The 20464-nt window shown below is 39.1% G+C and overlaps 1 protein-coding gene across 4 annotated transcripts in view; it reads left to right on the plus strand.

Annotated features, from left to right (window-relative positions):
• Window positions 1-2314: 2314 nt before the first annotated feature.
• The window catches only part of NUBPL (NUBP iron-sulfur cluster assembly factor, mitochondrial), a 65746-nt gene continuing 47596 nt past the window's right edge, over window positions 2315-20464 (plus strand). For 3 of the 4 annotated variants that reach the window (XR_010066909.1, XM_063290026.1, XM_063290027.1), the window contains exons 1-3: window positions 3091-3318; window positions 3560-3707; window positions 11343-11377. Coding sequence is in view for 3 of the 4 variants with exons in the window: in XM_063290026.1 (XP_063146096.1) it covers window positions 3256-3318; window positions 3560-3707; window positions 11343-11377 (246 nt within the window). In the remaining variant the exon portion in view is untranslated. Of the gene's footprint in view, window positions 2473-3090; window positions 3319-3559; window positions 3708-11342; window positions 11378-20464 lie in introns of those variants that run through there. The other variant, XM_063290028.1, reaches the window with a different exon arrangement.

Genomic DNA, 20464 nt, shown 5'->3' on the forward strand with positions numbered 1-20464 from the left:
CTCCTCCTCCACTTCCTTCTCTAAGATGACGCAAGCTCCTCCCGCTTCTCTTCCCTGTTGCAGATGGTCATAGCCATAGCCTCCTGCTCAGAGGCAATTCGTTTCTCTGAAGAAAAATCTTCCTGTTCGAGCTCTAGTATCCCCCCCGCCCTTCACACAAATGCCCAGACCTAGGCAGCACTACAAACTGTCCATTGAAAACAATGGCAACATTTAGGATTTGATCTGGAATGCAGTCAATTTCACAAAACTTGAGAAATTAAGAGAATCTATCAGGCATATTTGTGGGACTTTATTAAATTCAACTCTGTTTAATTTAGTCTCTTCTAAATGTAATGTGACACAGCCAAGTGACTGGAAGAAAAAGAAAGGAGACTAAATACAAGCTCCTGCATTTTTATGTAACCCAGAGGACTGCAATAAACTTGGGGAAATGAGTGAAGCTGGTGTCATGACTTTGATATCAGAAGGAAGGAAATACTTGAGAGGCTAGGAATCTGGGTGCCTGGGGTTTCTAATTGGCTGAAGGCAGAACAAAGGAAATGTACAGGTTCACATAGGGAACAGAAGAAAGAGTAGGGAAGTATAAGAGTACCCATAGGGAAATGGGTAGCCTGATCATGAGATGAAATAAATAGGTCCTCACTGTTCTCACCATAGAGTGGAGAGGAAGAAACAAAATTTAGAGATTGGAAACATACAAAAAGATGTGGCATTGTGGGTGCAGAGACACATACATGCAGATCTAGGGTCTCCGTCTGAGGCAAGTAAGTTTTGTCCCAGAGGGAGACCAAGCCTAGAAGAAATTGCTAGGGGAAAAAAAAGGAAGTGATCAGCTGAGGGAAGCTAAAAAGGAGTGAGACAAAAGGGTTCTTCCAGAATGGGAAAGAGAGAAGGCAAAGCTGTATGGTCAGAGAAAGGTGACTCCTGCATCAAGCAGCTTAAGAAAGCAAAAGGGGGATAAGACAAAGGTTCCAGTTAGGAGAGGAGAGAAAGGTTGCTTGACAGTAAGAGATAAAAGGCTTTCGGCCCTCCGTGTCCTATTGGCTGCCCAGCCCTTAGCTTGGGCTCAAGGTGGGTGGGTAAGTTCCACCTAGGAAGGGAATCAACCCAGCTGGGGAGAAGACTGAGGCCAAGAGGGCCTTTTGTGTGAGGGCTGGAGGAGCAGATCCCTGGAGCCAGGAGGAGGTGCAAGAGGAATCAAAGCAGGAGCCAAGAGGAGAGAAGAAACCTGCTTCAGGAGATATTTGCAAGGTTGTTGAACTGTATGTTTGCAGTTTAAAATGTATTGGATTTCAAAAAAGGGCCTGAGTGGGTATTGGGTGACAGGGAGAGACTGCAGTCTCCAAGCAAGCCTCTCAGCACTTGGGGTGGGGATTCATTCCCATTGAGCAAAAAAGCTACTGTTGTATCAAGTTACTTATGTATTTTATCTTTGTAAATCTGGTTGTAGTTGTTTATGGTTGTCACTTGATGCAAGTAGTAAAATAAAGCTGTTCTCAATTTTTGGTTCTGAAAGCAAGAAAGTAAAATGTGTACCCTGTTCAGAACAAGAAGTGTCATGGATTGAATTAAATCTAGAGTGGGGGAGGCCCCATAGAGCACCCTGCTAGTGGGAGGCTAAAAAAAGGGGTTTTCTGATAGGAGTCACGAAATTGACAGGGACCCAGACTTTTGGGAACTTCATTTGGGGTATAGTTTTTTCAACCTTTGACCTAGCTACTGTGGGAAAACAGGATTACCCAAAGAACTACATTTAATAGTCTTGTACTGTAGAGGGAATTTATTAAGTGTTTCTGACTCCATCTTTTACATATAAGCAGCCTAAGCAGCAGGCACTACTTCCAACCATTTTTTAAAAAGTATTTCCTTTCTTGGCTAAAGTAGCTCAACAGCACTGGGTCACTTGCTCTTTGTCTGAGTGGGGGGAGAAGATGGGATGGATGAAAAAGAACTGAACAGTTTAAAAGGCAATTTAAAATTAAAATCGATGCCATGAATAGCAGGGTACTTTAGGGATTAATACATTGGGGGTGCATCCCTTGCAAGGTTACTTTAATTACCGCTTGTTGACACCGGAGGGCACTCCTGAGGCGCTCATCGCCTAGAAGCCCCCAGCCGACATTACATCCCAGCGCTTGCATGAACCTAGTGAAATTACCTTTACGCCGAGGTGAACTAACCGGGGAAAAGACGGGCTCTCGTCTCGAAAGAAATACCACTCCGGTTTACAACTTATCTCTCTTCTCTGTTTCCCCTGGGTCCGGTGACTTACTTTTCAAACCAGGGGCTGATCTGAGGTTTGGCCAAGCACAGCGTAAGTGTCTGGGCGGAAATGAGACGCGGCTGGAGCTCTCACTTCGGCGCTAGGGATTGCTATCCTGCGGCGGAGCTGCTTAGTGTGCACAATCTCAGTGGCTCCAACCGCGCTGGGGAGAAGCGGTGAGCGCGTTTTACTCCGTCCGTTTTCGGGTGAATGAAGCACGAAAAGGCCTGAATGACTGGGGACTCTTGCCTCTGCGTCCCGCCTGTTCTGTGCCAATAAGCATGCCTATTGGGCGCTCGCGACGTTTGCCTTCCTAATTCTCAGATGTGGTGGCAGAAGTCTCCACCCTTATTGCAGAGGCAGTTTCTTGTATGTATCCTTCCGTAGTTGTATGATGGGAAAAGCTGGAAAAGGTTAAAATCCCTCGCAGTCCTTAAAAGGTTCAAGACCCTTCCAGTAAGGAAGGAAGTAACCCATTAAATCAGTGTTTCTCAACCTTGGCAACTTTAAGATGTGTGGACTTCAACTCCCAGAATTCCGCAGCCAGCATGCTGAGTTGCCAAGGTTGAGAAACACTGTATTAAATTAAGCGCAGTAAGCGAGGGAAATGTTCGAAGCATTTTTACTGTCACTTCCTCTGCCACTTGCAAGCGCCGTTCTAGCCAATAACCTCTATAGTCCCCGAGATCAAAAACAAGTGCCGCTCTATCTTCATTATCCCGGAAGTGGTTTCGCAAGAACTGGGGTCGGGAAGTACCCGGTATCTGTTTCTCACCGGCGACCCTTCCGGGTTAGTTACCTTCATTTCCTGTAGGAGTTAGGGCGGGTGTTTTTCTGACGGAGTGCAGCTCTATCGTTTTAACTATTAGCCGCCAGATTCATCTGAGCGGTGAATTGTATACGGTACTGGGGTTTCCTTTGCAGAAAACTGCAGGGAGCTACACGAGAATAACTTCTGTTAATACCGAAGGGGATTTCAAACAAGATAAATGGTTGGCAATCTCTTCTCCGTAAGGCTGCTAAACCTGGTGGCGGTAAATTTGAAAAAAATGGTAGGCTTTTATTGCCCAGTCCTTGTCTCGCTTATTTCTTAAGTGTGATATTTGGCTCGCTCTCATACACAACAGCAGTGATTGTGTAGCAATATTGTGGAATTCTAAGAGGGTCAAGAAGAATAGCAGGCAATCAGCTGTAAGATGAGAGACCTTCCTAGGTTATAATTTTTTAAAATCAGCGAACTGCAGTGCATAAAATCAAGCCCTTGAATGTGTACATTCTTGCTTTTTTTTTAAGTCATCACGTACGAAGGATGGCGTCCTCCAAGACAAGCGTTTCAAGATCATGGCTAGAGGGCTTCCGAAGCAAAAGCAGATTGAAGGAGTTAAGCAAGTGCTGCTTGTAGCTTCTGGTAAAGGGGGCGTAGGAAAGTCCACAACGGCTGGTAAGTTGTTCATGTTATATTTGGTATGTGATTCCTGTATATATGTGCTTAACGTTTTTATAATGTATACATTCCAGTTATTATATTACTATTACTATTATATTTTTTATCCCACCTTTTATATACATAACTCAGGGCAGCAAATGATATAGGAATAGCATTATCAAAGGGAGTAGTTTTTTTTTAAGGCTAATTAAGATGTTTTGTCCTTAAGCAGAAGATTTTTTTCTGTGTCATCCAACAATCCACCTGCCAGGTGTGTTGGGCCACCAACCTAATGTCCTGCAAACACTTTGTCTTGTCTAACTTGCCTCATTTCCTGGCCTAAAAATTAGGAAGAAGGAGACAGAGAGATTTAGGGTCAGACTGCAGATAAATAGCACCCTGGTTGAAAAGAGTTCGCTATTTCTTCTTACCCCTCCAGTGATAAGTTTTGGAATGTTGCTTTCCAGGCAGCATCCATGGAATTGAGGTAGGGAAACTATGCAGAGCATGAAGTCTGAAAGTCTTTCCAGCCCTTTTATCAACAGTGCCATAGGAGGCCTTAAGGTGGTGTGTGCACGCGCACTTTTCTTTCCAGAGACTAATCAGAGTGGATGCATATGACTTCCTTGTGTGCGAGTGTGTGTAAGTATGAGAGTGTGACAAGAGTAAATGCATGTGCATTGTGCCTGTGCACGGGAGGGGTGTCTGTTCTCTTCTTGTGTTGCACCTATGTGTGTATGTGTTCACAGGAAAGCACAAGGTGGGCTGTGTATATTCTGCTTTGTGTCATGTGATCAGTAAGGAAAGGATAAAGGGAGCTGAAAATGGAGGAGTCAGCAGCATTCTGATCTGCTGCCCAACTGTCTTTCCCATAGGAATGCATTGGGGAATCTTTTCAGGAATGTTTGTGAGACTTCCAGGGAAGAATGGCGAACGAGGCAACTCCGCGAAAAGCGGAGCCGATGACTGCAGCAGAACGAAGTAGACTGGCTCTTCGTAATTCCTCTCTGGACAAGGAGAGGATTTGAGATTGCCCACAAGTACTCCAGACAGTTGCTTCTTGCAAGGAGACCACAAGATAGCAGTCTCCAGCAGGTTTAGAGTCCTGGAAGACGAGGAAATAGCCATCTTGCTCAAAATGCAGTTGGCATCTTTGAAAGGACACTGGGTTCACAAACTTCCTTTTCTAATCACTTTTGGAAATTGCCTGTTAATTCCTTTTCAGCTTTGATCAACAAATTTGACAGCACTGGGTGAACTTCCTTCAATCCTTAGTGAAAGAAGTTTTAAATACAAGTTTAAGGACTTAAAATACATTTTTTTTGGAATAAACAGCAAAAGGGTGATTAAAACTTTGATTTTAGAAAGTTATAGATGGACTAAGGGTCCAGATAAATTTGAAATAAGATTTTGGAAGTAATTGTAAAGAATCCTTCCTGTGGGAAAATGCTTTTTTTAAAATTCTTTTAAAAAAAATAAGACTAAAAATTGGACACTAGAGAGAACTAGAAGGAACTAAAGATTACAATTAAAGGAGAGCACTTAAATTCAATTTACAAATTCAGAATGAAGCAAAATATTTTAACATTAGACATGTTGAAGGATATTTTTGAGCAATGGACCCAGAAATTAATCTATAGAGTGTCTGACTCTATAGACAGACTGTGTTTAAAAGATGTTATGGAAGAGGAGCCAATTTTACCTGACAAGATGGAGACTGAACTGAAAGTGGATTTGAAAAGGACAGGCTACAACAATGATATGGAAAAAGATGTTACACTGGATATACAAAATAAACCAGCTGATGTCTTAATAATTAAAAGGGCTATACAAATAAACCAAGAGAGTGACCTTGGATAATTTTCCAATATTGGACTTACAAAAGAGGCTTGTTAAAGCTTTGAAGAATTTTGTGAGAAGGGGCAAAGAAAAAATGAAAAGAAATCAGTGTTCTAGGACATTATTTGAAGGGTCTAAAGATTAAGATTGTTAGAAGTAAAAGGAATATAAAGTTGGTTTATTTGATCAAGGTTAAATAGATATGTTATCTCTGGTAACCCTTAATGGACTTTTGCTGACATCAGGATTGAAATGACGAGGCTTTAAGGCAGCCTTTCTCAACCTTTTGACCCTAGAGGAACCCTTGAAATATTTTTCAGGTCTCGGGGAACCCTGCATATCAGGCTCAAATATAGGCCAGAAGTTACAAAATTATATTCGTTTCTTGTGTAGGCCTGTATATATGCATTAACAGTGTTCTTAAACTAAAAATAAAGAATGAAACTTACCTCTTTAATGTGAAGTTGCCAGAATTTGAAATAATTTTTTAAATAAATCATGATCTCCCAGGGAACCCCTAGTGACCTCTCACAGAACCCTAGGGTTCCATGGAACCCTGGTTGAGAAACCCTGTTTTAAGGACTTGTTTATAGATAAGAGATGGAATATGGGAAGAAGAAATCATTTGTTGTATTTTAAGAGAAGATATAAGTTACTAAAATTGTTTATACTTGTGATGAAGGTGGGGAGTAATTTCTTTATATATTTTCTTTTTCTTTACTATTTTCTTATTTTTTCCTTCTTTTCTAGTTTTCTTTCTATTTTTTTCCTGCACCTTCTATTTTTTTTTATTCTTTTATTTTTTTTAGTTTGTATTAGCTTTTATTGTTGTAAACTGTAATCTTTAATAAATAATTTGTCAGAAAAAAGGGTGATTCTCTTCAACTTCCAGAAAGATTTGACCAATTTTTAAAATCAAATCTTTCTTTGCTGGCTTCTTCCTCCACACCAAATTTAGCCCTGTTCTGTTCTCCGAGGGTTATTACACTGAAGGACAGACAAGCAAAATCCCAAGCCCATTTCCATAATTTCATTCTAACATTCCAGTGGCTTAAAGGCTTACAGCTAATTCAGTTTGCTTCTTTCTTGCTAGCAGTTGCATCCTCCAGTTTCATTATATCCCTGAACTCTTCAGAGTTGCAGCATTTTTATTCCAAATAGTTTTTCCTTTGTACTTTTCCTTAGTTTTTTGTTTCTAAAAAAAATCACTTATTTTTCAAGGAAAGGTTTAGGAAGCAGGGGCTGTTGGCTGATAAAAATCTTAGGGTAATGGTGCTGGAGCTTGAGCACCTCAATGATGCCATGAGCTAAACCGTGAAGAGCCACCCAAGACAGGAAGGTCATGACAGAGAGGTCAGACTAAATGCGATCCCTGGGGAAGGTAATGGCAACCCACCCCAGTATTCTTGCCGTGAAAACTAAATGGATCAGTACAACCAGAGATATGTCGGTATACCATCGGAAGATGAGACCCCCAGGTCGGAATATGGTCAAAATGCTACTGGGGAGGAACAGAGGAGGAGTTCAACTAGCCCCAGACGTGATGACGCAGCTAGCTCAAAGCCGAAAGGACGGCTAGCGGCCGACGGTGCTGGTGGTGAACGGCGAATCCGATGTTCTAAGGATCAACACACCATTGGAACCTGGAATGTCAGATCTATGAGCCAGGGCAAATTGGATGTGGTTATTGGTGAGATGTCAAGATTAAAGATAGACATTTTGGGCATCAGTGAACTGAAATGGACTGGAATGGGCCACTTCACATCAGATGACCACCAGATCTACTACTGTGGACAAGAGGACCACAGAAGAAATGGAGTAGCCTTCATAATTAATAGTAAAGTGGCTAAAGCAGTGCCTGGATACAATCCAAAAAACGATAGCATGATCTCAATTTGAATTCAGGGCAAGCCATCTAACATCACAGTGATCCAAATATACGCCCCAACCACAGATGCTGAAGAAGCTGAAGTAGAGCAGTTCTATGAGGATCTGCAGCACCTACTGGACAACACGCCTAAAAGAGATGTTATTTTCATCACGGGAGACTGGAATGCTAAGGTGGGCAGTCAAATGACACCTGGAATTACAGGTAAGCATGGCCTGGGAGAACAAAACGAAGCAGGACATAGGCTGATAGAATTTTGCCAAGACAACTCACTCTGCTTAACAAACACTCTCTTCCAACAACCTAAGAGATGGCTTTATACATGGACTTCACCAGATGGACAACACCAAAATCAGATTGACTACATCCTTTGCAGCCAAAGGTGGCGGACATCTATACAGCCGGTAAAAACAAGACCTGGAGCTGACTGTAGTTCAGATCACGAACTTCTTCTTGCACAATTTAGGATCAGACTAAAGAGATTAGGGAAGACCCACAGATCAGCTAGATATGAGCTCACTAATATTCCTAAGGAATATGCAGTGGACGTGAAGAATAGATTTAAGGGACTGCACTTAGTAGATAGGGTTCCAGAAGAAATCTGGACAGAGGTTCGCGACATTGTTCAGGAGGCGGCAACAGAATACATCCCAAAGAAAGAGAAAACCAAGAAGGCAAAATGGCTGTCTGCTGAGGCACTAGAAGTAGCCCAAGAAAGAAGGAAAGCAAAAGGTAACAGTGATAGGGGGAGATATGCCCAATTAAGTGCAAAATTCCAGAGGTTAGCCAGAAGAGATAAGGAATTATTTTTAAACATGCAATGCGCGGAAGTGGAAGAAGACAATACAATAGGAAGGACAAGAGACTTCTTCCAGAAAATTAGAACCATCGGAGGTAAATTCCAGGCAAAAATGGGTATGATCAAAAACAAAGATGGCAAGGACCTAACAGAAGAAGAAGAGGTCAAGAAAAGGTGGCAAGAATATACAGAAGACCTGTATAGGAAGGATAACAATATCGGGGATAGCTTTGACGGTGTGGTCAGTGAGCTAGAGCCAGACATCCTGAAGAGTGAGGTTGAATGGGCCTTAAGAAGCATTGCTAATAACAAGGCAGTAGGAGATGATGGCATCCCAGCTGAACTGTTCAAAATCTTGCAAGATGATGCTGTCAAGGTAATGCATGCTATATGCCAGCAAATTTGGAAAACACAAGAATGGCCATCAGATTGGAAAAAATCAACTTATATCCCCATACCAAAAAAGGGGAACACGAAAGAATGTTCAAACTATTGAACAGTGGCACTCATTTCACATGCCAGTAAGGTAATGCTCAAGATCCTGCAAGGTAGACTTCAGCAATTCATGGAGCGAGAATTGCCAGATGTACAAGCTGGGTTTAGAAAAGGCAGAGGAGCTAGGGACCAAATTGCCATTATCCGCTGGATAATGGAAAAAGCCAGGGAGTTTCAGAAAAACATCTATTTCTGTTTTATTGACTATTCTAAAGCCTTTGACTGTGTGGACCATAACAAATTGTGGTAAGTTCTTAGTGGTATGGGGATACCAAGTCATCTTGTCTGCCTCCTGAAGAATCTGTATAACGACCAAGTAGCAACAGTAAGAACAGACCATGGAACAATGGACTGGTTTAAGATTGGGAAAGGAGCACGACAAGGCTGTATACTCTCACCCTACCTATTCAACTTGTATGCAGAACACATTATGCGACATGCTGGGCTTGAGGAATCCAAGGCTGGAGTTAAAATCGCTGGAAGAAACATTAACAATCTCAGATATGCAGATGATTCCACTTTGATGGCTGAAAGCGAAGAGGAACTTAGGAGCCTTATGATGAAGGTGAAAGAAGGAAGTGCAAAAGCTGGCTTGCAGCTAAACCTCAAAAAAACCAAGATTATGGCAACCAGCTTGATTGATAACTGGCAAATAGAGGGAGAAAACGTAGAAGCAGTGAAAGACTTTGTATTTCTCGGTGCGAAGATTACTGCAGATGCTGACTGTCAGTCAGGAAATCAGAAGACGCTTAATCCTTGGGAGAAGAGCAATGACAAATCTTGATAAAATAGTTAAGAGCAGAGACATCACACTGACAACAAAAGTCCGCATAGTTAAAGCAATGGTGTTCCCCGTAGTAACATATGGCTGCGAGAGCTGGACCATAAGGAAGGCTGAGAGAAGGAAGATCGATGCTTTTGAACTGTGGTGTTGGAGGAAAATTCTGAGAGTGCCTTGGACTGCAAGAAGATCAAACCAGTCCATCCTCCAGGAAATAAAGCCAGACTGCTCACTTGACGGAATGATATGAAAGGCAAAACTGAAATACTTTGGCCACATAATGAGAAGACAGGACAGCCTGGAGAAGATGTTGATGCTAGGGAGAGTGGAAGGCAAAAGGAAGAGGGGCCGACCAAGGGCAAGGTGGATGGATGATATTCTAGAGGTGACGGACTCGTCCCTGGGGGAGCTGGGGGTGTTGACCGACAGGAAGCTCTGGCATGGGCTGGTTCATGAAGTCACGAAGAGGCGGAAGCGACTAAACGAATAAACAACAGCAAAGTAGTAAATTAACAGTGGCATTGGGGAATAAGATAAATATTACTTCAAGGTTTCTGCCATTTTTAAAGGAAGATATTATTTTGATTTTCTATTTTTAGACCTCAAAACTGTCCTCTTTCTCATACACAGTGTCTTGATTCACCCCACATTATAAAAGTGGCTGGGTTTACCCTTAATAAATAATCCATGGTTAATAAAACGCAGTGGTTGGGTTTACGGATCAGCCTAATCCACAATTAGGAGCTCTCAAACTCTGGTTAGGATGCCCCAAAAGGGGATTACAACAATTTTTTTGTCCAGCTTGGACTTTTGAGTATTACTGAGCTTGCAGATTGGCTTTCTACCTGCTTCTTTTTCTTAGTAGTTGCACTAGGGTACAGTGGACTGTCAACAACATTATTTATTAGAATACTATTTTGAAATGAACCTTTTTTTAATACGTACTGGAGTGGGGAAGAAGGACTTTTATCCAGCTTCACCTAATGTGCCAGTGTGTTATTTGGATTGCAAAGATCTTGGAGCCTTAACTCATGTCCTCCTCACTTCCCAACTATATTAGTGCAATGCTCTTTACAAGAGGCTGCCTCTAAAGACCACCCAGAAACTGAAATTGGTACAAAATGCAGTGGCTCTGTTGTTGGCAGGTGCTCCAGACCTTGCACTGGTTGCTGATTTTAACTTATAAAGCCTGGCTCGGTCCCCAGGTCCCTGCAAACTGCCTTTGCCCACCTGAATCATCCTACCTGGTGTATACCTCTCGGGAGAAGCTTTGGGTTATATCCCACTTTTTGTAAAGTGAGGGGAACAGAGGCCAGGTGGTGCTGTTTCTCAGTCATTGCTCCAGCCTTACAAAATAGACTCCCCTAGAATTAAGATTCACACTGTCATCCGTCTTAATTTTTGGGAAGGTACTTAAGTTGGAATTCTTCAATAGAGTGACTAGTGAATTACCATCATTTTTAAATTTCAAATTAATTATGGTGTTTAATCTTTGTCTTATATTTTGGTTGTGTTAATTATTATTTATTGAATTGCTGTGAATCATCATGAGACTTTATAGATTTTATGCTCTCTCTCAATAAATAAATAAATAGAGATCAAGACCCCATGCAGTTGTCAGGTAACAGCATGTTGCCCATCGTTGACAGTATGAAGATTGTTTTCCAAGGTATTATTTTCAGCACTATTGGCTGTGAATTAGATTAATTACAATTCAGTGATTCATTGCCCAGAATTTTTTTTTAAATGACAGCACAGCAGTCTAGAGACATTCCTTCTTTCAGCTGATTGAACTTTTGAGGTTAACGCTGCAAGAATCTTGCTAAATTCTTTTTCTCCTTTTTTCAGTAAACGTAGCCCTTGCATTGGCAACAAATGAACCGGTAAGTGACCATTGAAGAATTGTTTCGGGTATTAATAGACATCTTACTAATTACTCTTTAAGGATCGATTTAAACTAGTGGTCTAGGGGGAAGAGGCAGCAGTACTGTGGCTTCAGTAGGCAGTTTTACATAATATAGTAAAGTATAAATTCTTTTCCTCTCCAGGATTCTTTGAATAAGAATGCTGAAGAAAATGTGGAAATTATTATTTTTAATTGCAATATTAATATCTGTTGTACATCTATGAAGTGTGCTCTTTTAGTATAATCACTGATGGGAACACTAAAATTGTATTCTTAGAATTAAGGTTTAATTTTAGGATTTGATGCATGCATATATCTCCTTGTATATTTGACTTGAATATCAGTCTGTTCACAGAGCTTAGTGGAATTGCTTACTAGATCTGTATTTTTATGCATGCCTTCTTAAAATATAATTGAAACCCTTGGCTATATTGTACTATCTTGTATTTCTAGTCGTCAGCATACCTTGCAGTAATTAATAAAAGTTTAGTAAACTTTTGTTAATTATTAGTAAACCTGTTTTATTGTTTTTTATTCCAGTGCTACTGATAAGGGAGTTTAGGCTGGGAGACACCAGTATGTTTAACAATATTTCTAAAATTATAAATATTTGTAACACTTAGAAATGAATGGAATGATTTAATTTATTTTAATTTTTTTTCTTTTTAGCTATTATGTTTTTTTATTTTTTTTATAGATGCTCTTACTGCATCTTTGTTTTTTTATAAGAATTTTATTAGATTTAAGACAAAGATAAAAACTACAAAAATAAGAAAAAACTAAGGAAGTGTGAAAACACAAGAGAATTTTTTTTCCAGAAGTTACATAAAGAGGTGAAAGGATGTAGAGGAAATAAGAAAACATTCTTCAAATACCTGAACAAATGTCACACAGAAGGAAATCATGATCTGTTCTACCATTCCAAAATGCAGGACATAGAATAATATATTTAAGTTACACAAAGGCAGATTCCAATTTTATTCATGTATACGTTTGATTTGTATCTTACCTTTCTTCTATGAGCCCAAGATGGCATACGTAGCATGCCCTCCTGTTTTTCTCCATTATAACAACTCTGCGAAGTAGATCTATTGCCACAGTCTGGCAATAGAACTAAATGCTCAGAAAAATAGTGGGCTCCCTTTCCCTGGATTCAAATGTTGACAGATAATGAAATAATACAGTATTAGTGAGCATGGAATATATTTGTGGAATGTGCTAGTTCTCATAGAAAATAAGCATACAATTGAGATTGATAAAGCAAGTTTAGAAGGCATTGTGCAGATCTGAGAACTACTACAGTAAAATTGTTTTGCTCATCTGTTTTCAGGCACTGAAGACGAAAAAATAGTATATATCAATTTATTAAACATTAATATTGCATTAATGTTTGATAAAGGAGTAATTTTTTAAAACCACTGCTTTGGAATTAATTGCTTGACTGACACTAATGGGAATCACCGAGCAAGTTGTGAAACACCACATAGAAAGTATCTCATAATAAATGCTGCTGATATCTTAGTGCAGTTCACAATAGGAACTCATGGCTGAACCTTGAAGCAGATAAACATTTTGGTTAATAGTAATTGTATATGTGTTATTCATGCTTGCTTCTGTGCTTTTCAAGAAAAACAAGAGATATTCTTTCTTAAAATTTTGCCATAATAAAATAGTGTTATATGATGTCTTGAAATCTTATTGATATGTTAGATTCCCAAAGTGCTCACCATAATAAAGTTGTCCCATTGTGGTATGTAGTTCTTCGGCTGTGGGATAGTTAAGTATGTAGATTGTGCAACAAAACATGATATAAATATCATGATTTAATGTGATGTGTGAAACCAGACAACCCTGGCTTCACATTTATTATTACGATATAATGCATAACTTTCAAAAGCAAATTGCCTTGCATTTAGTATGTTGAAATTTAATGACATATAAAGTAACTTTGTGGGTTTTTACCTCAGCTTTGAAAAACAATAGTGCCATATACTGTATAGCAAAGTTAGATTTCTTCAAAGCATGAGAGGTCAGTTCTAAAATGTATTGAAATTACTGAGTTTCATTGTTAAAATAGGAAGGCATGGTGCTAAAGGCTTGGTGTGCATCTGATGGAGAACCCAGAATATACAATATGTAATTCTTACCATCACCAGGTTTTCTACTGGAAAATTAAAACTATAGCACCAAAAGAAGAAAAAGAAGAAGACTGTTAAGTGTAAGGGAATTCAGCCTTGTTACAGGCTTGTTTTTTTTTCCTTTCTCCAAAAGAATTTACATTCTCAAGATTCTGCAGCAATTACCATTTTCTTTTTATCTGACAGATAAGAAAACAGTCCTTTTATGATTTCCAAAACATGGTTAGGTTTCTGTAACTTCATAAAATGCAGCTTTTTTAAAAAAAATCACAGAATGTAGTTACAGGCCAGCATTAAAGGAATGTTGCAATTTGGGATGCATAGATGCCCAAATACTGTCATTAACAGTTAAATATGTAAGTTTAGTTTTAGGGTTACATTCTGGATCTGTAAGATACAATGGGACAATATAGTGTGCATTATAGTACCAGGGACGCGATGGCGCTGCGGGTTAAACCGCTGAGCTGCCGTTCGGACGGTCAGCGGTTTGAAACCGCGCGGCGGGGTGAGCTCCCGTTGCTAGTCCCAGCTCCTGCCCACCTAGCAGTTCGAAAACATGCAAATGTGAGTAGATCAATAGGTACCGCTTCGGCGGGAAGGTAACGGCGTTCCGAGTCGTCATGCCGGCCACATGACCACGGACGGGTCCTTACGGACAACGCCGGCTCCAAGGCTTAGAAACCGAGATGAGCACCGCCCCCTAGAGTCGGACACGACTGGACTTTACGTCAAGGGAAACCTTTACCTTTACTATAGTACCAATATAGCATGTATTTTTTCCTCTAAGTCAGTTGATATTGCTAGTACAACATGGCGTGTATGAATATAATCTTTTAGTTCCTTTTGTTATGTTTACAGGTATGTGGTCAGAAAAGATCCGTGCAAGATTATGTATGTGACTGTTTTTTTACTATAAGTTAAATCAATTGACAGAAAATTCTGATCTAGTAAGAAAGTAGTAGTAGTAGCAAATCTAAAATTCACAATCTTCAGCTTTTAGAGCCTGCTCTGGCTCTCTAGATATATAATAACTTGGAGTTATTAAGTTGTTAAAGCTACTTTAGTTGATGAGTGGCAGAGTATAAAAATGTTTAAGATCAAACCAAGATTTCTAAATCTTTGCTGCTTTGCTCTGAAGACAGCAGGCATTACTTCTTAGTTGCTTGTTCAATTTTTCTGATAGCAGATTTTTTTTTTTAAAAAAAACCTTTCAAATGGCAGCCAGGTCTGCTCCCCTAGGAAACCTCTAAAGAGTTCTAGGTTCTTCTGCCAGGCTGACAAGCATTCATGCTAGGTTGAGTATTTAATCAGAATAACCACAGACAATTTATTGTAGCAGAAGCAATGCAAATTAATAGAAACAAGCTACAATACATCAAGATTTCTTGTTTATGAAGAGGGTTTTTTAGTGAGGAAACACCAGCTGTGTGTGACTAAGGGTGGCACAGATTCAGTTGAGAAACTGTGCTTATGCTGTCATATGTGGGGGGGAGTTTCTTTAAAAATTGCTTTTATCAAGGAAAGCTGTGATACTAACCATCAGTTTTGTATGAATTGCAGCAAAAATGAATAATCTATTCAGCAGTGAAAGTAAGAAAGTATAGCTGTTAATTTGCAGTTAGCACACTTTGCATGAATAGAAAAAAGGGGCACAAATCAAATAAAAATAAATAAGCCAATTAAGTGAGTACACTGTTTTGTCCATTGGGCTATTTATTTATGTTTCAGCTGCTTGAGTTCTTTGAAGCAGTGCATGACTATATTAAAAAAAAGCAAATAATAAAACCAACAAAACAGCAAAGTTATAAAAATGCAAACAATTGCAGTAATAATATCCCTCCCCATGTTCTGCTATGCCACCTCATTATGGGGGAGGGGGGATGGCAGTCCTGGGAGGGATAAGCAAAGAATGCTAGGACTCTATACCAAGAGTACTGTATGTACTCCCAGCAAGGTCACCGAAGGTCAGAAGGTCATCCCAGCCCAGCTAAAGGAGGCAGACACCTATATTGGGCAGCAGCAATATAGATGCCGGAGGTAGATGATCACTTTAGTGACATGGAAGGTCATCATTTCATATTGTGGCAGGAGAAGGCATCAATAACCTCTTTTGTATTTTACCAAGAAAATCACATGGATAAACAAGATAAAATGATGATAATGGGTGTCTCAGGTTGCATGGCACTCAACTTGTTAATGAGTTACTGCTGAGGATCTTTCAGAGTACTAATGATGTTTTATGGTTTGGGTAGGTTATAGACTTTGGAATGTCAACTTCCGGATGTTGCCAGGCAGGAAAAGAAAATCTAAAGTTGCAAAAGACAGAATTATAGTGGGAACATGGACATAAGGAGTATGAACATAGGAAAACTCAATACAGTGAACTATGAAATGAATCAACTACGCATTGAATGTTAGGCATCAGCAAAATGATATGGGACTGGAATTGGACACTTTTGCTTAGAAGATCATACTGTTTTCTTCTCAGAACACGAAGATTGAAGAAATAAGGGCATTGCTTTCATAATAAAGAAGGATATAGCTATGATAATTCTTGGATACAAGGCAGTTACTGACAGTCTCCATTAGGCTTTCTGGACAACCCTTAAAGGTGATTATTGTCCATGTTTATGCTATCCACTGATGTAGAAAAAGAGGAGATTGATGAGTTTTATGTTCAAGTTTAATCTGAAATCAACCAAACATGCAAGCAAAGTGTATTGATTATGGTTGGAGCCTGGAATGCCAAATTTAGAAATTAGAAATTGTAAGGAGGAAAATGAAGTTGGACTGTATAGCCCAGAAAACTAAAATAAAGCAGGAGAAGGAGTTATTTTTTTCTGCAAATTAAATGATTTCTTCATTGCTAACACATTTTTCACCCAACCAAAATGAGCCTATATTCAGGGACATCACCAGATGGAGGACACAGAAATCAGCTTGATTATATTATTGGTACAAAGAGATGGAAAAGCCCAGTTAAAGCAGCAAAGATGTAGCTGGGGGCTGCTCATGTGCAAGTTCCAAATCAAACTAAACAGAAAGAACAGACCCAACCAGTTTCCACAATATGATCTTGAAGATAAACCTACCATTTTCAAGATGAACACCAGGAATTGCTTTGAAGTCCTGAACCTCACTGATTGGAAACCAGAGGAACTGTGAAATCTAATCAAACAGGATGTTAATGAGTTTGAAAAGAGGCTGCTAAAGACCAAGAAACAGCAAACTAGATATTAGAAGAGTGGAAATTACCAGTAAGAGAAGAGAAGCCAAAGCCAAGAAAGACAAATATCTCAAGAAGGAACTTAACAAAGAATTACAGAAAGCTGTTAGAAGAGATAAGAAATGATATTACAATGACCTCTGTCAAGACACTGAAGACAGTAACAGACATAGAAAAATAAGGGAAGTATTTTAAAATATTCCTGAATTTAGAAGAACATTCCAAACTCAAATTGGTATGCTAAAGGACACTAATGGACAGTAGTAACTGACTCAAAGAAAATGAAAGATGGAAGAAATATACTGAAATTCTGTACTGTAGAAATGTTGACAACCAAGATACCTTAGAAGATACTGCATATTTACTAGAGCCACTAGTGAATTAAATTAGATCAGCACTCTAATCATTACCAAGCCAGAAGGTTATAGGAATTGAGGTAATATCTAAAGAAATATGACAAGAAACAGAAGAAAAATCAATAAAGGTTGTAACAAAACTATGCTAAAAAATATGGAGACCAACACAGTAGCCAAAGATTGGAAAAAGTCAATCTATATACAAATACAGAAGAGAGTATGGAAATTATTATACAGTACCTTTAATTTCACATGCTAGGAAAATAATGATTAGGATCATCCAATGCAGATTAGAGCCCTACATGGAAAGGGAGATGCCAGGTGTTCAAGCTGGTTTTAGAAAAGGCTGAGGAACAAGAGATGTTATTGCTGATGCACACTGGATAATTGCGAAAGCCAAAGTATGCCAAAAAGAAGTCAAGTTGTGCTTCATTCATTATAGAAAGGCATTTAATTGTGTCAACCATGCTAAGCTGTGGAATGTCCTTAGGGAATGCCAGAATGTCTCACTATTGTTGTGAGGAACCTATATGCAGGTCAGGAAGCCCCAGTTCAGCCAGAGCATGGCAAAACAGTGTTGCTTCAGGTTGGCAAAAGAGTGAGACATGGCTCTATATTCTCTACTTACTCATTCAGCCTATGTGCTGAGTATATAGTATTGGATCAGAAGAAAAAGTGTGGTTTTAAAACTGGAGAAAGAAACACCTGTGACCTGTGCTATGCTGGTGATGCTATTGTGATACCTGAAAATGCAAATCATCTACAAGCTCTAGTAATGAAAGTCAAGGAGCACAGTGGAAAAATGGGACTAAGATTCAACATAAAGAAGACCAAACTAATAACAACAGATACAGCAACCAGCCTTAGAATTGACAGTGAAGAAATTGAAGTGGTGGATTGCTTCTTCCTTTTAGAATCAACTATTAACAGAAAAGGAATATTAAGCAGTCAAGAAATACATCACCGAGTAGTGCGTGGTAGAGGAGCAATGAAGGCCTTGGAAAATATATTCAGATGCCATGTTATTTCTTTACCTACAAAGATCAGAACCATGCAGGCAATGGTTTTCCCTGTGACACTCTATTGAAGCAAAAGTTGAACTTTGAAGAAGTGGGATAGAAAGAGTATTGACACTTTTGAAATTTGATGTTAGAGAAGGCTCTTGAGATTACCATGGATGGCCAAGGAAACAAATGGATCATAGAACAGATCAGTCCAGAATTCTCACTTAAGGCACAATTATCAATTATCATATTTTGAACACATAGTGTGAAGACCTAACTCTAGAGAAGACTCTTCTCTAGAAGTCTATAATGATGAGAATGGCGGAAGAAAACAGAAGAAGATGACCAATAGCGAAGTGGATGGATTTGATTACCACAGCAATAAGCATGGGTTGGAAGACCTAAAGGGCTAGGTTGGGGACAGATCATCTTAGAGGAAGTGTGTATGAGGTCACTAAATTGACTAATTGATAGCACATAACCAATCAATAATAAAAAAGAAAGCAAATCATAAAAACAACAAAAACAGCAGTGTCAGTGTTATAAAAATAAAAACAATAGCAGTAATAATAAAAACAGGTAAAGTAATAAAAAACCAAGGGCAAAATATTCTCAATAAATCCATACACTGATTTCTCTTCAGATCTTTATCAATCTTTCACCTTTTAATTTTTTTAATGCTTGAAAAATGGCACGGGAATTGCCACTACAGTTGCCAGGTGTGCCTCTCTTGGGAACATTCCATGGATAGAGTGCCCCTAGAGTGTCATGCTTGTGCACGTATAACATTCTCTCAAATCTCCTGCATACCTGAGAACAATTTCCTGCTTCTGCATATAGGAATTGCAGCATATTTCTTTCTTTTGCAACAGCCTATTCCGTATTGGTTTTTGAAACAGAGAGATACTTAATTTATGGAACTTAGACATATAGACTGAAGAATGGCCACCATTAATGGGTACACTGAGAGAGTGTACATACATACGAATAATAATAATATAAAACATACATTTTCAAAATAGGAACAAAGTAAGAAAAACCTCTAGCAACTTATCAGAAAACCAGGCTACTGTTGCTGAAAAAACAAGGCCGTTTTCAATAAAGCATTCTGCTTAATGCTGAGGGAGCCAGCAGAGGGAGCTCACCAAACCAAATTTTGTGTTTTGCTGTTTCATCTGCTATGGCACTCCAGTCATGACATCATGAAATAAATTTAACATGCGCACACACCTCTTCCCTAAAGCAGAGTTCTTTTAAGGAATTGGAAATGGGAAGACAGAGTAGAAGAATGCTAAAGCTCCATGGCCAAGAATTATTTAGGTATAATACAGGCTTGCAAATTGACAAATAAATGAAGTTTTATTTTTACAGAATCAAAGTATACTGGAGAGATTATATGCTGATATACTGTATACTCTGCATTTTGATGTCTGTCTGCCTCTAGGAGATTTGAATATTGAATCTTAAATGTTTTGCAAAGGACTTAGTGATAGAAAAAGAAAATGGATGAAAAAAAAAGTAATGTACTATATGCAATTAACTTCAAATGTAGAGATCAGAGGAAGGCTAAAACATTAGTTCTCTAATATTTTGGTGCATATTATCTCCAAGAAGGGAATGTATTATGTTTTTATTTTTCAAGTAAGAAATACTATTGGTTGACAATATAATGGAGCACGGAGAAAAAATGCTGATTTCTCTATATCAGCTAATCTCATTCTGAGGCTTTCTACAAGTGTACTTAAGTTTCAATAATTCTGGCTATAATTCTCTAATTTTAGAAAAAGCTGCTTTATATTCTATGCAGCATTCAAATCTATGAATTTACATAGCCTGAGTACTCTATAAGTCTGGTGCAAGAGATGTAATCTAAACAAAATAATACACAGTAATTTATTAAATTTGTATGTCACCTGTCTCCCAACAACTCTGGGTGACTCATAACAATCAAATTACAATAAAATCAATGAAACATAAAAGATAAAGATAGAAGATGGCAAGCATGACAGGCCAGGTGGAATGAAATGAGGGGTCTCAATCTCTCTTGCCAAAGGCCTGGATGAAGAGCCAGGTCTTCACAGCTCTTCTAAACAGCAGAGTGGGAGCCATCTGGATCTTGGGGGAACCTCATTCCAGTGGGCAGGTGCTGCTATAAAGAAGGCACGCTTCCAGGGTTCCGATCAATGACATTGTTTAATCAAAGGAACCTGGAGTGCACCGACTGGGCAGGATCAAATTGTCCGGGCAGATACTATGGGAGACAGGTGGTCCCTCAAGTAACATATCTCTCTATACGCAATACACACACACGCACGATATACTATATACATACAGTATATA

The sequence above is a fragment of the Candoia aspera genome, chromosome 1, assembly GCF_035149785.1.
Source record: "Candoia aspera isolate rCanAsp1 chromosome 1, rCanAsp1.hap2, whole genome shotgun sequence".
NCBI classification, from domain to species: domain Eukaryota; kingdom Metazoa; phylum Chordata; class Lepidosauria; order Squamata; family Boidae; genus Candoia; species Candoia aspera.